Source organism: Hemiscyllium ocellatum, chromosome 10, assembly GCF_020745735.1.
Source record: "Hemiscyllium ocellatum isolate sHemOce1 chromosome 10, sHemOce1.pat.X.cur, whole genome shotgun sequence".
Classification (NCBI taxonomy): Eukaryota; Metazoa; Chordata; class Chondrichthyes; order Orectolobiformes; family Hemiscylliidae; genus Hemiscyllium; species Hemiscyllium ocellatum.
The window spans coordinates 12,577,325-12,600,116 of NC_083410.1; the positions used below are offsets into that span (position 1 = coordinate 12,577,325).

A 22,792-nucleotide genomic window follows, 5' to 3' on the forward strand; every position below is an offset into this window, starting at 1 on the left:
CAAGGACCAAGCCTCGTGACATGTTGAGGGAAAGCAGAGTGGGCACAACTCAGAATTACAGGTCAACCCTGTTAAGTACTGAAGAGAACTTATCTTGATTTAAGCCAAGTCATAGCTGATACCCATTACACTGCCCACAACCATCAGACTGCCAAGAGACAACACCCTGATGAACACTCCCCTGTCATCACCACCTCCCTACCAACAGACACCCATTGCCATGCGACACCCCAATGCCAATGGATACCCTCCTGCCAATAGACATCTCACTGCCAATGGACAACTTCCTGCTGATGGACATCCCACTGCCGATGGACACCCCACTACCAACAGATATCCCACTGCCAATGGACACCCTCCTGCCAATGGACAACCCCTGCCAACGGACACCCTCCTGCTGATGGACACCCCACTACCAACAGATATCCCACTGCCATTGGACACCCTCCTGCCGTCACCATCCCCATGTCTATAGACACCCTCCTACCAATGGACATCCTCCTGCTAATCTAGGCACAACAGCGGCATCTGTTACTTCTTACCTGGTCGGGGTTATGCATAAGTGGACAATTATCACACATGTCTCCAACCCCATCCTGATCAGTGTCCCTCTGATCAGTGTTGTAAACAGAAGGGCAGTTGTCATTCTCATTCAGGATATCTGTTAATATTGGAACAAAATAATTATAAGATCACAATGATGGAACATGTCAACGTAATGATTAAATCAGCTTCAGGTTTTAATGTAACTTGATGCTCCAAGGAGAGAAAGCCCAATTTCTCAAATCTTTCCTTCGGTCTAAAATCCCTCATTCCTGTAAATCTCCTTTGAATTCTCTCCTGGACTTATACATCTTTCATAAACAGGTTCTCTGAAGCGAACACACGACTCCGAGTGATGTCTGACCAATGATTTGTAGCGATATTATTTCCTTAGAAACCAAGAAAGTTCTAACTGGGTTAGATTGAGTGGTGATTTTTTTTAAGATTAGATTCCCTACAGTGTGAAAATAGGCCCTTTGGCCCAACACGTCCACACTGACCCTCCGAAGAGTAACCCTCCCAGTCCCATTTCCCTCTGACTAATGCACCTAACACTACGGGCAATTTAGCCTGGCCAATCCACCTGACCTGCACATCTTTGGACTATGGAAGGAAACCAGAGCACCGACAGGGGGAATGTGCAAACTCCACACTGACAGTCACCCAAGGCTGGAATTGAACCTGGGACCCTGGTGCTGTGAGGCAACAGTGCTACCGACTGAGCCACCGTGCTGCCCCATCTTATTGAAGTATTCAAAATTATGAACTATTTTGACAGGGTAAAGAAGAATGTTATGTTCTCACTAGTTGGTAAGTCAGTAACTAAGGGTCATAATTTCAAAACTGTCAGCAATAGAGCTGGAGTGAGATGGGGAGTAACTTCTTCACTCAGAGAATTGTTAGGATTTGACCACATTGCACGGGAGAGTGGTGGAGATTGAGGTTTCAGAAGAGAGCCGGCTGTACATTTGAAAGGTGATGAGGGTTACGGAGACAAGGCTGGAGAATGGGAGGAGCTGGGGCTGCTCTTTCAGGGGCTGTTACAGGCACAATGAGCCAATTGGCTCTTACTGTGAAAACTCGACGATTCTATGTGATCTCCTCTCACAGCATATCCCACACCAAACTTCCCAGCATTCAACAGAATCACACAGCACAGGCACAGGCCATTCAGCCCAGTTCATCCTGACCCTATGAGTATGCTGCACACAAGCTGTCTGCCAACCTACTTCAAGCAACTCTATCAGTATTTCCTTCCAATCCTCTCTCCCTCACGCACGTATCCCACTTCCCCTTAAATGCATCGCTGTAATTTGCCTCAGCTACTCCTCAGCTCAAATCACCCTAGTCTCTGGGTAAAGAAGGAGCTACTGAATTCTTCCTTTTTGAAAACGTTATTGGAAGGCAAAATAACATAAAATTACACAAAGCAAGCACAGTCTACAGCAGTGATCAGTGGAGGCTGGGACGTTCAATGTCTTCAAGGCAGAGATCGATAAGTTGTTAATCTCACAAGGAATTAAGGGCTACGATTGAATGGCCAGTGGACTTGATGGGCCGAATGGCCTTACTTCCACTCCTATGTCTTATGGTTCTTAATACTAGAGACTGATATGCATCGACTCCAGCTTTAGTCTCCTACATACATGGGAAAATGTACTTTCTGTTCACCTGATCAACTTCGGAGGTCAGTTCAAACAGGCTGGCATTTTCCTTTCTCTAGCAGACATTGTGGATGGTAATAATCCCTCAATTACTTGGACCCATTTTCACCACAATCCCCCGCATCCCCCCCCACCCACCACCGCCAACCCCCGCCAGGGGCTGAATTACAAAGTGGAGTTGAGAACCCTCTGACGGTCACTCCTGGTGGGCAGGTGAACTGGCCCATCCCTTAGCACACTCACCATCTCCGTCAATGTCAACTGAACAGGCGTCACCTTCCCCATCCCCGTCCGTGTCGATCTGCGCTGGGTTGTGGTCATAAGGACAATTGTCACAACGATCACCCACGTCGTCCTTATCATAATCAAACTGCTGGGGGTTATAGAGGAGAGGGCAATTGTCCTACAAAAAAAAAATGGACAAACATGAAAGGATTATCTGTGCGGATTCAAGTTCACGTGGGTGGATAGGTTATGACAGACTTTATTGGTGGGTGAAGCAAAACGCAGCTTCCGGAACTCACCCTCTCGTCATTTCTGCCGTCGTTATCATCATCTTTGTCGCAAGCATCACCCACTCCATCCCTGTCAAAGTCTTCTTGTCCAGAGTTCGGCAGGTGAGGGCAGTTATCCTGTTTGGGAGATTAGAACAAAGTGGAAGTTACTGGAGCGTCAGGGGCGGAGGTTCTATTTACAGACAGAACCCTTATCGCGAAGGGTTTGGTTCCTTTTCGAACGCAGTTGGGAAATTGCCCACACCATGTCTCGTTTTGAGTTATCCAAGTCCTGAAGTTCTGCAGGGCTGATTTCCAATTTGCCCAAACTGTTCCAGAAAGTTCTGCAAGAAATACTGCTTTTAAGAAAAAACAGTGCCTTGGCAACTATTTATTGCAAGAGTTTTCTTTATCTGTCTGGCCTACTTCGATAAGTTTTCCAGCACTGACGACATCTGAGTGGATGACTATTACTGCTATTATCTGCAATGATTTGACTGGAGGGGGCTCTGGTACAAGACAGCTACAGTTCATCTGTCAGAAAGCACGACAGAGATCCCTCCTTCCTCAGAAGTAAGATCCAATGGCAAAGCCATTTCTCATTGTCAAGGAAATGGGTCAACTGTGTTCATTTGCTGTGGATCACCACAACAGTGAAGTCTTTCCTTCCAGCCCCTTCTTCCACAGCTGATGTCTGTCCGACTGCAGTAATCTTAAAGTTCGGAGATTAATGCTGTTTCCTAACAACAAATTAGCATCAGGCAGTCAGCGATGGCACCAGCAAACTCGTTTTACTTTGAAATTCTCTGTCTGCAACATTACCTTCGCTGGCAAAATTAGCATTTCTTACCCATCCCTAGTAGCCCTGGATACCACTGAGTTGCAGGTCAATCACCTCCTGGAGCCACAGATAAATCTAGAGAGGGTGAGCATGGGCAGATTCACTTCACTGGAGGATGTCAAAGAAACTGGTTTGATTTTTAACAGCAGTCTAACATCTCCACGAACCCAGCTTTTCATTTCCAGTTTTTAACATTTAAGCTGGAAGAAACTATGCTTAGGGCAGAGTTCATAGAAATCTAACACTCGGGGGAGGTCAGTGCTCTGAGGCTGGAATTGGAGTTGGAACTGGAAAAAGTCTGCTCTAATCTCCCACATACTCACTCGCATCATCACAGACAGAATTCATATGTGAGAACATCAAAGTCTAAGGTGACTGCAGTGCACCATGTGCATTAAAACGGAAAGAATTAAGAGACACAGGAATTCATTATCATAGACTCTCTACAATGCAGAAAGAAGCCATCCGGCCCATCAAGTCTGTACTGACCCTGCAAAGACTATCCCACTACATTCATGTAATCTTAGACTGTGGGAGGAAGCCATGGCAGACAATGTGCAGACTCCATACAGACCATTGCCCAAGGCCGTGAGTCCTGAGCACTGTGAGGTAGCAGTGCTAACCATTATGCCACAGTGCCATTCTCTCATTTTGCTGGTAACACTGTCAGCATTAACTTCACATTCTACTAAACTAGAAACGTTAAACATGCTTGAATAAATCCCAAGCTTGCAAGAGAAAAGGTGAGAGGTGGATAGAGAAGGAGTCAGTGAGAGAGACCTGCAGTGACTCAGAGCACAAGGACAGCTACAGTGACAATAATGGATCAGTGAGAGACACTCAGAGGGGACAAAGGAGACAGAAACAAAATCAGACGTATTGACAAACACAGCTGACAGAGAGAGACAGTGCTAAAAAGGAGGGAGAGTAAGAGAGATGAAGTAAGGGAGAGGGCAGATGGGAGATAAAGGAACAGAGTGAGAGACACAGAGGGAGAAAGAAAAAGAGACAGTCATAATCACTAACAGGTGAAAGATCGAGTGGGGAATATTTTCCTTCCAAACATGCTTGTGTATCAGTTTTGCTTTTCCTGACGTAATTGTTGGGTGGAAGATTTCTGCCTGGAGGAAGCTGGCTGGAAGATTCTCCAGCGACATGACTGGCGTCAAAACTCTCCATTCAAAATGTGGAACATATCTGGAGCCTATTCTCACCCACATGATAGCTCCAGGATGGTGGATTCTCTTTCTAGTTTTCCAGCTCTGGACTCATTTCTTTTTCCCTCTGGAAACGAGATTGTCGGACAATTTGTTTAAAATAAAAAGATAAATGATCTTTTTTTGGAATTGTCCCACGTGAAGCTGGATCAGGGTCACAGGCTGTGTGCACGTCATTGGTCAGTAAAAAAATGTTCACTGTCAAATCAGCTTGTCTCAATGTCTGACCCCGAGATTAACCTGCGATTCCAAAATACACACCAAGTGTCACACTGATTTGAACACTGACCACGTGACGTGTCACTGGCCACTCCAGCCTTGGTATTACTTCGTTTGAATAGTTGTACCATATCAGATTGCTGTGTGCGTAATTCTGCCATTCTGATGGATTGATGCAAAACTGTACAGTACAAGAGGAGGACATTCTGCCCATCAGGTTTTTCCTGGTGTTTCTGCTCCAAACAAGCTTCTCCCAGACCTGTCTTCATCAAAACCCATCAATACATCCTTCTATTCCTTTCTCCTTCAAGCCTTTATTGAACTTTACCTTGCATGCATCTCTCCTACATGAGCAGGTCAGGGGCTGGAACCCTGTAGTGAGTAACTTTCTGGCTTCCTAAAATCTGTCTATCATCTACAAGGCCCAAGTCAGGAGTGTGATGGAATACTCTCCACTTACCTGGATGGGTGCAGCTCCAACAACACTCAAGAAGCTTGAAACCATCCAGGACAAAGCAGCCCACCTGATTGGCACCACATCCACAAACATCCATTCCCTCCACCTGTTACTGATGCTCAGTAGCAGTAATGTGTACTACCTACAAGATGCACCACAGAATCTTCTAAACTCATGACCACTTCCATCTAGAAGGACAAGGACAACAGATACATAGGAATACCAACCCTTCCCCTCTCAGCCACTCATTGTCCTGACCTCAGAATGTATGGCCATTCCTTCACTGGGTGAAAATCCTGGAATTCCCTCCCTAACGGCATTGTGGCTTCCGTACACCACATGGACTGCAGTGGTTCATGAAGACAGCTCAGGTTCTCATTAGCAGTTAGGAATGGACAATAAGTGGTGGCCCAGCCAGTGATGTCCATAACCCATCATTAAATAATAAAAAAAACTAATCCACTCAACTGCTCCTTGTGGAGGCTTGCCTCACACTCTAACCACTCTGAATATTGTCCGGAATTCCTTATGGGATTTACAAATTCGTAATGGGATTTATGAGTGACTATTGTGTCTATAACCACAAACTCTGATTCCCCCGCCACATGGAGACATCTTCTCTATTCCTACCCTATCAAGCTCCTTCAGAATTTAAACACCTCCCTGAGATCAACTTCCTTGCAGGAAAATTAGCTGTAGCCTGTTCACTTTCTCCTGACTTTTATAACCGCTCAGTTCTGCGAACAAAATTGCAAACCATCTTTGCACTTTCTCCAGGTGCTCTATGCCTTTCTTGTCCAATGGAAGTTCAGCATTCCACATGCAGTCGAACCAGAATTAGATACAAGTCCAACATAACTTCACTTTTCAATTCTATCTCTCTCTAGAAATGAACTCGAGTTATGTTTGCACTTTTTTAAATGGTCCTTCCTACCATGTCTTTGGAAACACTCATTTGCATATCTATTTCCCCAGATCTTTTCTTCCTCTATCAATTGCTTCCCATTGGTCAATCACCGGGGGCATTGATTTAAAGGAAGGTTAACAGGAGAGTTGAAGAGAATTTTCTTTCACCCTGAAGGTGGAGGTAGAGTCAGAGTCTCTACCTGAAAAAGATGGTTGAGTCACAAACCTTCAGTTTGTCAGCAGTGTTTAGTTGTTCACTCATGTTGCCAGAACCCCAGGGCTACGGGCTAAGAGCTGGGGAAAAGAAGCTGAAAAATGCGAATAGTATAGTCAGACCTTTGTTAATTGGCATGGATATGATGGGCCAAATGGCCTACTTCTGTGCTGTAAACATTGATGTGTCTATACTATTAGATTCTTATCATCCTTCAGAGGTGACTACCTCGATCTTCCTTTCAAAGGAAGCACACCACTGCACACAGCAGGATATCGAAATTCACAGGAGGTCCACTCTGCATGTTTATTGACACCTACCTCTTGCATTCTGAATGCCCTGTGTTATCCATGTCCTTACCTTCTTACAGTGGTACGTAGCATTGGCTGTGCAAGCCAGCTCCTCATTGGGCCAGCCATCCAAGTCAGAATCTTCTCCACAAACAATGCCATCTCCAGCATACCCGATCCGACAACTACACTTGTACAGGGGGTCACTGAAGAGACCCAGGTATATACACCTGGCATATTTGTGGCAGTTATGGGACTTATCCTTACATGGGTTATGGGGCTCACAGACCTGTGGGAACAAACACACCAGGGTCACAGAAACACCACAACCTGAACCGAGATATTGAGCAAGTACAATGTCCCTCAGTGGGAAAGTGAGGACTGCAGATGCTGGAGATCAGAGTCAAAGAGTGTGGTGCTGGAAAAGCACAGCTGGTCAGGAATGATGATGCTCACAACGTCGACTCTCCTGCTCCTCAGATGCTGCCTGGCCGGCTGTGCTTTTCCAGCACCACAGTTTTTGACAATGTCCCTCAGGCACTTCACGGAAGCAATAACAGACAAAACTCAACACTGATCCACGCAAAGAACATATTAGGACAAGGGAATCAGCCAATTGTCGAAAGGTAAGATTTGTGGAGCTTCTAAGACTCAGAATGAGGGTGTGAAGTGGATAGGTTCATAGAGAGGACTCCAGTGCTCACTGCCTGAAGTTACCATTTTCACCCAATAGGTAGATCTAGCAAACCTACACCACCCTGCAGCCATACTATTCCAAACGTCTTATGTACAATGCTAGAGGCAGATGGAGGGAACACACTATCCTCAGAAATTAGTTTCTTTTTGGCATGAAATACATCGGTTGAGTAAAGACTGAAAGAAAGAAGTTGCGTTTATATAGCACCTCCCCTCAGTTCAGCACTACCTGAGGATTTCACAGTCACTGAGGTACATTTTGAAGGTGTTGTAATGTGACGCATGTGGCGGCCATCTTGCGCCCAGCAAACTCCCACAAACAGCAACGTGAGTATGAGCAGCTAATCTGCTTTTGAAATACTGGTTGATAGATAAATACTCATCCCTGTTCTTCTTGGGCATGGTGCCGAAAGGGTCTTTTAAGTTCACCTCAGAAGCCTCAATTTTAATATCTCATCTGAAAGACAGCCCTTCTGATTGTACAGCAGTCACACGCATCGGACATAACTGTAGAGTGTCTGTATGGGCCACATGCTCACATCTCCACGGTGAGACTTGAGACTATAACCTTCAGCCCGTGAACTGTAACCACTCAACCAAGGCTAACACATTGAGAGAGAGTTCCTGTTCGTGCTGCCGATAGTTCACTGGTCAATTAACCATGAATCTGTCTGTCTGCTTTTCATTTTAAGTTGTTCGTACTTACTTTATCCATATCATGATCAAGGCTCAGTAAATTCTGGCTTGAGTTTTGAATCCAAAAGCGTTTGATCTGACATTCAGTCTGAGCTCCAAACACTGACTACCACAGGGAACTAACTAATGATGTCAGAAATATGGAGCCAGGGATACACATGTGCTTCGGCGGTGGGAGAGGGTAGGCCTTATCACTCAAATTGAAGCACCCTAGGGGAGGTGACCTTGGGGGTTAAGCCCAGGGGTTTGCCCAGAGTGTTTGTACTTGCTGTAAAAGGTGGGAGACCCACAACCTGCTGGAAACACAAACGCACATCCTGCCCTCCACTTTGTGGACTTACTCAGTCACCTGCAGCCTGAAAATCCAATCCAATTTCTAGGCCATGTTAATCTACACGGCTGTAATGCTGAAGGCTTACTTCATCCCTAATGATCCCACTTTGTGCCCTCCTTACTTGCTTGTTGGTCTTGGCCACTTCGATTCCCAAGCCGAAGGGTTGGTTCCCTCGGTAACGCGGTGGGCAGGGCAGACAGTGAAACCCGGGCTCCGTATTGACACATCGCTGAACTCCATTCACTTGGTGGCAAACATCAGAGACTTCATCACACTGCAACAGAGAGGCAAATAAAGATCAGCAGCGTTCCGAGGGATCTCTGGCCCGCCATGTTTTGAATCCCAACTGCCTCCCTGATGTCCCCATACCTCATTGATGTCCTCGCAGAATGTCCCGTTGCCCCGGTAACCAGGAGGACATGGCCCACAATCCCAGGAGCCATCTGGGGAACTGCTGCACTCCACCCCAGCAAAGCATGGATTGGAGAGGCACCCGTCTGTCAATAGATAGTGTTCGAGAATTGAATGGACTCAACCCGACAACAAATGGTTTATGGACTTCAGAGAAACTGGAGAGTGAGACAGCCCTCCCAGTTCCTACTCCGTAATCAGAGAAGAACTGCATTTTGTAATTACTTTTCGATTGAAATCTTCACAACATTTTAACATTTCGCACGTGATCTCTAACTTTATGATCATCTCATGACAACGTTATAAATTACGATTGCTTTCTTTCTATGAGCTTTCAATAAACAATGTGTAAAGGAAGAGGCAGTGAGAAGCTCTCGTGACCGTAGAGAGCCACGGTATCAAAATCATCTCGGTGATTTCGTCCACTGGATCGGAGTGTTAGAAAACCCAACAGATTTACCCAATCTGGTCTGGGGTAGAAGGAAAGGCCCAGTCATGACTCCAGGCCAGTGTGACTGACTCATCTCAAAAGTGCCTGAGCAAGTGAATCAAAGGCATTCGGAGAATGAACATCTTCCAATAAATGCAGTTAAAGAAAATAGCCATACACCTTCCAAAAACAAAAATCACTTCCCACGTGCTTCCACCTACCGATTGGGCAGACGTTGTTGTTACATATTTTACTGTCCTTGGCATCTCCCAGGCACTTCTTGCCTCCGTACTTGGGCACTGGATTATTGCAGGTGCGTTTGCGTTCGTGCAATCCCCCGCCACACGTGGCTGTGCAGACAGACCATGGGGACCAGGGGCTCCAGTTACCGTCAACTGTGAAGGAACAAGGCAGGCAGGCAGTCAGTGAGCCAGTGATCCAAGGAGGAGGCTGGTGAAGTCTTTCACAAGGCAGCCTGATGTGTGGGGACAGCAAGCGCGACACAGACAGACAGACCAAGAAAACCGACTCCCAATGATTTTTCTAGTGCCCATCAATAGCAGAGGAACAAAGTGGGGGGGGGGAAGGAGCCCGCTGTTCTTCTCAGTTGACACAATGGGCTCGTAAAGAGACCCATTCCTGATCTCTGAACTCTCAATGAAGGAAAATGTAAACCCAAAATCTGAAGTCAAAAGGGGGACAAACAACTGAAACAATTTTTCTGGCAGCACAGAAGACTTTGGAAGCTTCAGACCATATTCTGGATGCAATGTGAGAAGAGATGAGGGATATGGTCTCAGCCCTGTCTGGGATTGTGACCTCATTCCGTATCAACATAGGAACCTGCACAACATTTTAATCTGGTCTTTCCTCAGATGTTGACAGATCTGCCATCACGCTTTCCCACCATTTTCCGACACAGAAATATAGAACCTTCCAGAAAAGGAACAGGCCATTCAGCCTCATCGTGCTAGTATAGCGCTGGCTCTCAGAGGGGTTTTCCATTCAGTTTTACTCCCTGCTTGTTCCCCCACAGTGCTACAACGTTTCCCCTTTAATTCTGAATCCAATTCCCTACTGAATGTCATCCATTAGCCTTTCAGAAAATCCACTCCACATCACAATAACTTGCTGCATGAAAAAAAACTCAAATCCCACCTGCATCTTTCACTGTTTACCTTAAACTGTGCCTTGATTCTGACCCTCTGGAGTGGACCGATTTTCCCTATTCTAGGAAAAACTTCCAGGATTTTGAATGAGTCTGTCAAATCTCCACTTAACCTTCCCTGCTTGAAGGACACCACTTTTTCATTTTCCTGCCTCTCTACAGAACTTGACTCCCTCAGCCTGGATACCAGCCTGATACATCTTTTCTGCACCCTCTGCCCACTTCCCTACAATGTGCCACCAGGAACTTGCCAGTGGCCGCTTTTTCAGACCCTGTTGATCGGAGCTTAATAATACAGTTGCGACACATCGAGGATTAACTGCTCGGCCATAGCTGAAACCATAAGCCAAAACCGAACATTAGCTCGAAGCAGACACAGAAGTAGCAGCCAAACAGCCACAGGAGCGAACTTACTGGGGCATGGAGCTTTCATGCATTGTTTTGTCTCCCGTCCGTTCCCCTGGCAATCCTGGCCATCCAGCTGTGGCACCGGTGAGTTACAGAGTCGGATGCGGGTGGTAATGCCTTCATCACAGGTGACCGAACACGGTGACCAGGGAGACCAGTGGCTCCAACCACCATCCTGACGAACTAAAGACACAAACCTTCTCATCAGCAACAGGGAACGAGACGGTGACATATAGAGTGCTTCCCAAATTGACAACAGGTCAACTGATGCATTGAGTTGAAGATAATCAAGACTCCCCCAAGCATTTATTTTATACATATAGTGGCACGGTGTCTCAAGTGGTTAGCACTGCTACCTCACAGCACCAGGATTCAATTCCAGCCTCAGGTGACTGGATGTGTGGCATTTGCACATTCTCCCCGTGTCTGCTTGGGTTTCCTCCCACAGTCCGGACATGTGCAAGTTAGATGAATTGGCCAAGCCTACATTGTCCATAGTGTTCAGGGATGTATAGGCTAGACGCATTAGTTGGGGAAATGGAGAGGACTGGGTTACTCTTTAGAGGGTCAGTGTGGACTTGTTGGGCCAAAGGGCCTTTTCCCACACTGTTGGGATTCTGTAGGCTACAGACTGAGCCACATGACCTATCAAAGGCAGGGATACTGAATATAATCATAATTTAATGGGGACAAGGCAGGGAGGTGGAGTTGAGTCAGCCATGATCACACTGAATGGCAGAACAGACTCAACATGCCAATGGCCTACTTCTGGTCATATGGTCTTCTCAACAGCCTTGACATGGCCTGTACCACTGATCCTTCATCATCACTGAGTAAGGGTCCAGGAACTTCTCCCTAACAGCATAACTGTCTCATTTTCACCAGGCTACAGAAACTGTCACCTTCTCAACGGCGTTAAACTCTTCACCAATTTACTCAAGTTCTTTGATGGAGTAAAATGTGCTGTGGCTGTAGGGAGAGACCCCTGTAGATGTACTGTGTTGAGATTTCCAGAAGTCATCTGAGAAGGTGCCACATCATAGCTTCTCTGTTCCCATGGAAACAGGAACCAATGAGGCATCAGGTGCAGTTTCTGTGGGAGCAGAACTTTCTAATCACTGCTCCCAATGGAATAAACTTGTTGGGCGGATGTGCTTGGGTGAAGGGTGACTACATTCCAACCCATCTCCTTCTTCCTAACCACACCCGCCATCACCTAACCCAAAACAAAAACTGCAATCGGATATTGTAGGTGAAATCTGACGTTAGGATTGGGATGGGGACTCCAGTCTGAGCCTGGTGCTGCTATAGGCCTAGGTCCCTGCCATTTACGTGAACACAGGGAGCTCCGAGGACCCTGGTTATTGGACCCTGATGTACGACCCACCCCATTCCTCTGCTGTTCTAGCCCCAATTTTTGATGGGTCTGTCCTAGAGCGGAACTGGATGTTCAACCTCCAGCTGCTGGTTACATTGGAGACGTCACACTGATGTACCACAAGGCTTTGACTTTCCCAGTCAAAGCCCTCACCTGGGCTTCCCAGTTGTAACTGGTGTCTGATATATTTCAGGAAAGGGCCAGGGGAGAATCTAGGGTAGTAGTAATGTCACTAGACCAACATTTCAGAGCCCTAGGCTAATGTCCTGAGGACCTGGGTTCAAATCCCAGCCATGGAAGATGGTGGAATCTGAATTTAATAACAATCTGAAATCTAAATTTACAGTAAACACAGTTGATTGGTGTCAATGTCCTTTAAAGAAGGATATCTAACCAATCTGGCCTATGTGTGACTGCTGGCCCTGCAGCTACAGCAATATGACTCTTGGGGATATAAATGCTGGCCTAGCCAGCGAAGGTATTTAACAACGGCTGAGAAAGACTGACCCCAGCAGCAAGGTGTGTGCCAGCTCATTGGCCACCACAGCCAGACTGATTGTGTGGTTCCCAAGTAATCCCCAACTGCTCCACGCACATGCACACACACACACACACACACAGACAGCCATGTGCACCCACACACACGCGCACACACACACAGCCACACACACAAGAGCGCACACTCACGCACAGACACACACACACAGCCACACGCACACACAGAGTGAGACTTACTCCGATTGTCACATTCCACTGACTGGCAGGATTTTGTCTGGATGGAGGGGCCCTCACAACGGCTGCTGGTGGGATCACATGACCGTCCCCGTTGCTGGGTCCCAGTGCCACAGGAGACAGAACATTCTGTCCACTCTGACCAAGGTGACCATCCGTCTTCACTGTCCTTAACTGGGGAGAGAACACAAGAGGAAAAAGAACACCCCGTTGCTATTTGTTTGAAGAAGAAACATATTGAGAGGCTCAGTTGAAAGGTCAGAGGTCACAGTGCAAGAGCTCTTCCGAGCTGATCAAAGCAGAAGTGGAAATTGGAGGGAGGGGGAGGCAATGATCAGGTTGAAGATCATCCTGGGTTGGGGGGGGGGGGAAATGGGTGTGCAGGTTGGGGAAGACAGAGGCTGGCTGGCTGCCTCCAGTGAAACTTCTGGGTAAAATCTCGAAAATCAGTCATTGAGACAACACGGTACAAGAAGTGAAACAGAAAGCAAAAAAAAAGACTCATTCCAGCAGAGAATGCGCCAGATCATTCACAACGATTAGTATACGGGTTATGCATGTTATAGTGGATCTACTACACAAATAGGCCATTTGGCCCAAAAAATCCATGTTAGCATCAATGAACCTCCTCCCATCTTTCCTCAACTGAATCCACCAACTTAACCCTCGATTCCCTTTGCCCTCAAATATTTGTCTCGGTCTCCGGTAAATGCACTGATGCGATTTTCTCCAGTCACTCCATAGCTTGCAGATGATACGAAGATTGGTGGAGTTGTGGACAGTGAGGATGGCTGTTGTCGGCTGCAAAGGGACTTAGATATGATGCAGAGCTGGGCTGAGGAGTGGCAGATGGAGTTCAACCCTGCCAAGTGTGAGGTTGTCCATTTTGGAAGAACAAATAAGAAAGCGGAATACAGGGTTAACGGTAAAGTTCTTAGTCAGGTGGAGGAACAGAGGGATCTTGGGGTCTATGTACATAGATCTTTGAAAGTTGCCACTCAGGTGGATAGAGCTTGTAAGAAGGCCTATGGTGTATTAGCGTTCATTAGCAGAGGGATTGAATTCAAGAGTCGTGAAGTGATGTTGCAGCTGTACAGGACTTTGGTTAGGCCACATTTGGAGTACTGTGAGCAGTTCTGGTTGCCTCACTTTAGGGAAGATGTGGAAGCTTTGGAGAGGGTGCAGAGAAGATTTACCAGGATGTTGCCTGGAATGGAGAATAGGTCGTATGAGGACAGGTTGAGAGTTCTTGGCCTTTTCTCATTGGAACGGCAAAGGATGAGGGGTGACTTGATAGAGGTTTATAAGATGATCAGAGGAATAGATAGAGTAGACAGTCAGAAACTTTTTCCCCGGGTACAACAGAGTATTACAAGGGGGCATAAATTTAAGGTGAAGGGTGGAAGGTATAGGGGAGATGTCAGGGGTGGGTTCTTTACCCAGAGAGTGGTGGGGGCATGGAATGCGCTGCCTGTGGGAGTGGTAGAGTCAGAATCATTGACAGTAAAAAATGAGGTCTGCAGATGCTGGAGATCACAGCTGCAAATGTGTTGCTGGTCAAAGCACAGCAGGTTAGGCAGCATCTCAGGAATAGAGAATTCGACGTTTCGAGCATGCTCGAAACGTCGAATTCTCTATTCCTGAGATGCTGCCTAACCTGCTGTGCTTTGACCAGCAACACATTTGCAGTCAGAATCATTGACAACCTTTAAGCGGCAATTGGATAGGTACATGGATGGGTGCTTAATCTAGGATAGATGTTCGGCACAACATCGTGGGCCGAAGGGCCTGTTCTGTGCTGTATTGTTCTATGTTCTATGTAGTAGGGAGTTCTACATTCTCATCACTCTCTGAATAAAGAAAGTCTGTTCTGATATCCTGACTGGATTCCTGGGTGATGGTCCCATCCTGATGGCTCCTCATTCCGCTCTTCCCCGCAATAGGAGACTCTCTCTTGGTGGCCACTCAACCAAAACCGCTCAGAATCTCGAAGACGTTTATTCGGTCCCCCTCTCAGCCTTTTCTGTTTACCAGCTCGCAGACCTGGCCTGTTCGCATTGACCTGAAACTATCAGCGAGTTTGCCTCTCGCACTAAGGAAACACTTGCAATCCTTCCTTCTCTGAAGAAACTCTGCAATTTGGCATGAGCATCTAACAATCCTCGCTCTTTCAAGTCAGCAGCTTCTAAGGTTCAAAACTGCTTTCTAATTTGAGATAGTAATTAATAATCGCCAGTCTGTCCAATCAGGATTTGAGATAGGCATCAAACTATGCGATAATGACCTCAATCTTACAATCACAGATTTATTTCCAAAATGTTGCAGCTGAAACAGCCATGCACTCGTCACGCAAAAAGTCATTAATTCCATGTTTTGACAGGCCTTAGGCCGTCTATATGTTACAAGCGGCAATATATTTGTTATGAACAATCTGCGGGTTTCATTAATAACAGGAGTTGTTCACATCACCCAGTCCTTTGGAAGGTTTTGATATCCCTTACTCTGAATCCAATTATGGTCATAATCATAGAACATAGAACATAGAAAAATACAGCGCAGCACAGGCCCTTCGGCCCTCGATGTTGCGCCGATCCAAGCCCACCTAACCTACACTAGCCCACTTTCCTCCATATGCCTATCCAATGCCCGTTTAAATGCCCATAAAGAGGGAGAGTCCACCACTGTTACTGGCAGGGCATTCCATGAACTCACGACTCGCTGAGTAAAGAATCCACCCCTAACATCTGTCCTATACCTACCTCCCCTTAATTTAAAGCTATGAAGCTATCATGACCCAAAACTGAGCCTGCAGTGACTGAGATCAATGTACAGTCATCAGCGCAGTACTGAAGGAGGGCTGCTCTGTTTTCTTTTGTGTGAGACATTAAACCTTGACCTCTTTTGCCCCTCTCCAGTTGAATGCCAATGACCTCAGGGTTCCCAAGAATGGTACAAAACATTCTCCCTGGCTCTGGCCAGAATTTCTCTCTCAGCTGACATAATCAAAGTGGCTCGCCAGTCATGATCTCATTACTTTTGATGGGAGGCTTGCTGCTGTCTTTCTGACATTTGAAGACTTTGAAAGCACCCCATTGACTGCAGAAGGTCAGCCATTGGTGCAGTGTAAATTCCAATGTGGTGAAGACATTGTAGAGGCTGCCTATCCTTTTGTTTGCTTGTAACCTTCTAACTTCCGAACAAGATTCATTCTCCCACCTCCCCTTCTGACAGACCCCAGACCTCACAACAAATGTATTCTTTGATTATTCCTCTGGGTTTATTGCCCTGGACAAGAAGGTGAAGAGCTGATGCAGTAGGAACACCTGGAAAGCTGTGAGGGAGGGAGTTCTGGGATTTGGATCTAGTGGTACCGAAGGAATGTATTTCCAAGTCAGGACCTGGAGTGTGTTGGAGGGGAATTTGCAGGGTGCCCTTGCCCTTCTAGATGGAAGTGGTCATGGGTTTGGAAGGTGCTGTTGGAAGAGTCCTGGTGAGTTGCTGCACTGCATCTTGTGTAAGCTGTGCATCAGTGACAGAGGAAGGGAATTTTTGAAGGTGCTGGATGTGGTGCCAGTCAAGTGGGCTGCTTTGTCCTGGAAGGTGTTGAGCGTCTTGTGTGTTTTTGGGGCTGCACCCATCCAGGTATGTGGGGAGTATTTGTGCCTTGCAGGTGATGGACAGGCTTTGGGGAGTCAGGAGATGTGTTACTCACCACAGTACTCAGAGCCTCTGGCCTGCTCTTGGCGTCACTGTTTGTGGTGAATCCACTTGAGTTTCTGGTCAATGGTAACCCCCCGGATGTTGGTGGGAGATTCAGTGATGGTAACACCATTGACTGTCAAGGGACAGTGGTTAGATTGTCTTTGACTGGTGATAGCAAGGCAATCACTCCAACAAGGAACCACTCCCTCCATGCTCAGTAGCAGCAATGTGTACTATCTACAAGATGTACTGTGAAATTCACGAAAAGTACTTAGACAGCCCCTTCCGAAACCATGACCAATTCCGTCTAGAAGGACAAGGCCTTGGAGTTTAGAGGCTGCATTTGGTCCTTAGAGACTCTATGCTTTGCAAATTACTGAACAGATTGTGCACTCCGGTCCAGTATTCTAACCTCTGAATGCCAATGCCCAGCCTTCCAGAATCTCAGAGGTGTTTCTGAGGCCGCTCAGTCCATCGTGTCTGCACCAGCCCTTTGCATGAGCATCACTACTTCGTGCTAGTTCCTTGCTTTTTCCCCATACCCTTGCAGATTAGTTCTACCCAAATCAATCAGCTATTTCTCTCAGTAGTGCTTTCCATCCTCTAACTACCTGCTGAGTGAATAGGGGATTTTTCCCTGCACTCCACACTTGCTCCTTTTGCAAATCAGTTGACACCTGGGCTTTTTGCTTCTTGACCTTTTTGCAAGTAGGAACAAGGTCTCCTGATTCCCTCTGTCCAGACCCTTCCAGATTTTGAAAGATCTTTCAGCCTTGTTCTCTCCAAGGAGAACAGTCCCAACCTCGTCAATATATCCTCATCGTTGAAATTCCTTATTTCCGGAACTATCCTTGTAAACATGAGGCTCATTGATTGGCTGTCAGTGTGGAGTCCCAATTGTAGCTGAAAAGGTAACCCGGAGGACCAGGTTGGCGAATGGGGGGTGTCATCGACTGCTTCGCGGCTTGTCCTCAACTTGCTGTTGAGCAGAATTTACAGCTTTGGTCATTCGTCCAGATCATTCCTCGTTCGGATGCTTCTCTTGTTTTCCTCTCAGTTGTTTCCTGTCTGAAGCTCTGTGGTTATCAGGTTGATAAAACACACAGAATTCTCGCAGCGTAACCAGCTTTCTGTGGCTTCCCCAGGCTAGCTTCACCCGTGGCTCAGGGACAAAATCCTTTCGAAATTTACAACCTTCAAACACTGCCTGCACAGCAATACCACCCACCCCCACCACCCCCCAGACCCATCGCGATAACCCACTCTGACCTCCCTCCTTATTGTCACTGTGAAAACGAATCCTTATAAATAAAAACTCCACATTAAAAATGACAACATTCTCAAAGAAAAAAGCCTTTCTCAAAATGTAAGGGTCAATTGCTACAGGATCTGGAATCTGTATTGAAAACCACAAATGCTGGAGCCACTGTGGGTCAGACAGCATCCATGGAGAGAGAGCAATGCTGTCTGACCCACTCTGAGCTCCAGCACTTGTTGTTTTAAGCACAGCCTTTCTCATGTCACCATTGTGGAAGGTGTGTTCCTTATGGAGTAAGTGGAACCTCCAGCAGCCTCACTGAGAACGGGCAGGAGACATGTCCAATGAGATGATCTTTTGCATTGATGCTGACTGAGGGATAAACACTGGTTGGGACACTAGGAGATAATCACTGTGACATCCACCTGAGGGTGCAGGGGATTCACAACCTGATCTTGCTGGGTAGCTCAGTTGGTTGCACGGGTGGTTTGCAATGCACTGTAGCACCAACAACACAGGTTAGATTCCCACACCAGCTGAGATCACTGTGGTAAACTCACCACTAGTCATCTCTCCATCTGAGAGAGCAGGAACTTTACCTTGAACTGGCATGTCACCCCATTCCAGGGGGTGGTGGGGTTAAATCCTGATTCCGAGATGGCAACACAACTAATAAAACTCTCCGTATTTCAGGAAGTATACTTACGGAGACAAGAGGGACAACACTCTCCTTCGATGAAAGAAGGATTGGCACAGGACACTGGCGGGCATGTGATCCTTCGGCAGATGATGCTGAAGTCCTGCAGTGATGGAAAGAAAGGTCAGCCTTTTGAATTCCTGAGAAACCCTTCTCTATTCTGTGTTCATTTGAAAGTAGCAGCCCCGTTCTCAGTCTGGGTAACTGTCGCACAGCCCTGCATTCTGGCTCAGGTGACCAGAACAGAATGACACCAACTCCATGGGTTCACTGCCCATGTTGGGTAAGGTCGCTCCTTTCGATTCCATCACCCTCCTCACCTGAGCCACTGAGACACTCAGGTTAAACCACCCCCAGTACCGCCCCCCACCCCACACTCTCTCTCTTATGAGAGGATGGGGCTATGGTGAGATACCTTTATTCTGAGATGTCACCTAACCCATCATTCTCACTTTCTGGGGTTCTGCATCCTAACTCCTCGTGCTATTTCTCCACCTCCCCTTCCCTGCACTCTCTGCGTGTGCCAACCTAACGCTGGCCTCAATGTTAGCTGCCTTGAGTAGTTTTCAAAGTTTATGTCCAGACCTCCCACAGTCTCACATCTCCCATCCACCAGCCTCCTCCTCCATCCCGATAACAATCGCCCCTCATCCCACCCCAGAAATAACTGCATTTCTCAGACTCCGGTCTCTTTTACATTCACAATTACATTCTCCCAAGACTTCAGACCCTTCTCTCTGGAGTTTCATCTCATGTTCTGTACCTTTTCTTAGATCTCTACTCTTATACAGTTTAGAATGTGCCTCCTGTGACCTAACACCTCTGAGGGCCTTATAACTGCTCCTTCTAAACCCACACCTCGCCCACTCGGAAGGAGGTAACCTGCAGGCCTGTAGCAACTCCACCCCTCCAACCCTCACACCCTCCTGATGTGACTTGCTCCTTCAGTGTCACACTGGCCCAAGGGCCCTAGATCTCCCTGTCTAACAGCACTGTGGGTGCCCCTCCACCCCAGTGACAGTAGTGGTTCAAGAAGGCAGCTCACTACCACCTTCTACAGTGGGATTAATAAATGCTAGTCTATATCCATGGGCGGCACGGTGGCTCAGTGGTTAGTATTGCTGACTCATAGCAGTAGGGACCCGGGTTCGATTCCAGCCTCAGGCAACTGTCCTTGTGGAGTTTGCATGTTCTCCCTGTGTCTGTGTGGGCTCCCTTTGGGTGCTCCGCTTTCCTCCCATGATCCAAAGATGTGCAAATTAGGTGAACTGTCTGTACTAAATTGCTTGTAGTGTTCAGGGATGTGTAGGTCAGGGTAATTGAATAGTAACGAGGCAGGTTACTCTTCGGAGGGTCAGTGAGGAATTGTTGGGCCGAATGGCCTGTTTCAACACTGCAGAGGATTCTATGATCCAGTGACACTCAAGTTCCAAGATCAACTCAAAGTAAGCGCCGGTTTCAAACTTTCTTTGGGATGTTATACTGTATTAAACGTGCCATCTAAATGTAATTTGCCATTGTTGTCAACAGCCCACACGATGGCCAATTCTTCATTCCTGAGCTACAGGGCAAGTGCAGGAAAATGGAATTGGAATAGCTAGATGCACAGAGACAATGAGCCTTTTCAATGCTGAGGAATCTCTATGACTCTAACATCCAGGACAGCGCTTGTGAGGCTGGTACAATGACCTACAAAAGCAAAGCTGGAAATCCAAAATAAAAAACAGAGTGCTGGAGAAACTCAGCAGGTCTGGCAGGTTCAATGGAGAGAGAAACAGAATTAATGACTCCTTTTCAAAACTGAAGAAATGTGATAGCTTTATGGTGTAATATAATAAGGGCAGTGGGGACAAATGGACCAAAACAATGGGACAAGGTAAGGGAAGAGGGCAAGGGAGATTAAAGATACAGAGTGCTATGAAGCAGGAATAGTCCTGCAAAGGCTTGGTGTTGGGGCGAGATGACGTGAGCTATAGCCTGTGTCCATGCTGGTGAGACCACACCCGGAGTAATGCGTGCAGTTTTAGTTTCCTTATTTGAGGAAGGATGTTCTGGCAATGGGGGGAGTGTGATGAAGGTTTACCAGAATGATTCCCGGGATGGTAGGGGTGACGCATGAGGAGAGACTTGATTGGTTAGGATCACCAAAGACTGAGGGAGGTTCATATAGAAAACTGTATAAGGTTGGAACAGATTGGACAGGGTAAACACGGGAAAGATGTTCGTAATGGCCAGGGAGTCCAGAATCAGGGCTCATAGTTTAATGATATGGGGATGGCCATTTAGGATTGAGACAAGGAGGAATGTCTCCATCCAGAGAGTGGGGAGCCTGTAGAACTCTCTGCCACAGAAAACAGTTGAAGCCAAAACACTGATTGTTTTCAAGGAGCTAGATATAGTTCTCAGAGCTAAAGGGATAAAAGGATATGGGGGTGAAAGTGGGAAGAGGGGACAGCGGTGGATGAATAGCCAATATCCTTCTGAACAGCAGGACAGGCTCAATGACCAGAATGTCGGTATTTTCTGCCCTTCTACTCCTCAGGTGGCAATGCTGAAATGGGATGAACTTCATGTCTGAGTATGTTGTTTTAAAAGAAAACAAACAGTCTTTTTCAATAATCAGCAGGACCTGAATTCCTTGCATAGCTCAGTATGGGGTAGCCTCAGACTACAAATCAAACTTGCAGCTTAAGAAATATCGTGGGATCTGGGAGTGGTTTATGCAGGTATGATGCTTCCAAATCTCAACCGCCTGTCAGAGCAGTCCCAGTAACTCCACCTCCCCCCTCCCCGAGTGTACTTCCTTTGACTATATAACTGCCCCCACCCTGAAGGTCAGGACCCCGTGAGCTGGCTTCTTGCAGATGCACGCGCTCAGAGTCTCTCCTCAGATGACCACCAGATTTCCTAGCACAACAGGAAACAAGAACAGTTTCCCAATGTTTCATTGCAATTACTTGAGGGCTTCACTCCTCTCAGACACAGAGATCTGCTCTGTATTATCTCTTTCGTTGAAAGAAATTTTAAAGTGCCAATATGAGTCGCATTAACAATGGAATTGCTTCCCTGAATTTTAAACACATGGTGCCAAATATGCATGACTGATAATTGAAGGAATTGAACCTTTTAACTTGTGCACCAAAATAAGAAAGAGCGCCTCCAGGTTCAGCACTTCCCTTGGATTCCAAGTATTTAAATTGATTTATTCCCATCTTTATGTTCCAGCTAATGAGATTTGCAATGCAGGCTGGGAATGGTCCATCCTGTGGGGTGCAGCCAATGACGTTTGTAGCATTTGGCCTGAAGGTTAGGACCTGCACTAACCGCCATTAAGACAGAGGTATCTCGGAGAATAAAAGAGCTGAACCCCATGACTGAAAGTCTGCTGCAAAAGGGCAACTGCTGTTGAAGGTTTCAGTCTCACAATTGTCTGGATATGAGCAAGAATGCCAAATTTGTGACCATGTGTTTGGTATTCTTGCCTTATGTCCTGCTGAGAGCGAGTCAAAAAGCTTTGATGGTGTCTCTCTCTCTCTCCCACAATAATCAAGCTCTGGGTTATGACTCTTTGTCTCAAAGAGTTTCTGGTTTTTGTACTTGCTCATCCAGATGTAATGACACTGTGCGTTCAGCGGTGAAGCACACCTTACAGACTGAACTGCAGCTTATGTGGACATTGAAGCTAAGCAGGAGGAGAGTGGAACTGGGACAGCACTGCAGTCTGGGCATCATCCAGAGAAAGTGTGTGTAGGAGAGAGTGTGCGAGGGAGAGAGAGAGAGAGAGAGAGAGAGAGAGAGAGAGAGAGAGAGAGAGAGAGAGAGAGAGAGAGAGAGGGGGAAGAGGGAATGAGAGTATGTCAGTGCATGCATGAGACAATGAGTGCGAGAATGTGTGCTCTTTTAAGACACTTATATTGAAGTCAGTACAAAAAAAGAAATTTTGTTTTTAATTAGGAAATTTGCTCTGAGTGTTCAAAGAAAGTAGTGGTTAATGAAGAGGCGTTTTTTGTTAATGCAGTGGGCTGTGATCTGGAACC

General features: G+C 46.7%; 1 protein-coding gene across 1 annotated transcript in view; it reads right to left on the minus strand.

Annotated features, from left to right (window-relative positions):
* LOC132819653 (thrombospondin-2-like) overlaps nucleotides 1-22,792 on the minus strand; it is a 72,036-nt gene that overhangs the window by 21,422 nt on the left and 27,822 nt on the right. The window contains exons 7-16 of the mRNA XM_060831268.1: nucleotides 18,765-18,858; nucleotides 13,102-13,272; nucleotides 10,995-11,171; nucleotides 9,634-9,807; nucleotides 8,941-9,068; nucleotides 8,693-8,845; nucleotides 6,916-7,134; nucleotides 2,732-2,839; nucleotides 2,451-2,610; nucleotides 543-661 (exon numbers count right to left, since the gene is read on the minus strand). Coding sequence (XP_060687251.1) covers nucleotides 543-661; nucleotides 2,451-2,610; nucleotides 2,732-2,839; nucleotides 6,916-7,134; nucleotides 8,693-8,845; nucleotides 8,941-9,068; nucleotides 9,634-9,807; nucleotides 10,995-11,171; nucleotides 13,102-13,272; nucleotides 18,765-18,858 — 1,503 coding nt within the window. The remainder of the gene's footprint in view (nucleotides 1-542; nucleotides 662-2,450; nucleotides 2,611-2,731; nucleotides 2,840-6,915; nucleotides 7,135-8,692; nucleotides 8,846-8,940; nucleotides 9,069-9,633; nucleotides 9,808-10,994; nucleotides 11,172-13,101; nucleotides 13,273-18,764; nucleotides 18,859-22,792) is intronic.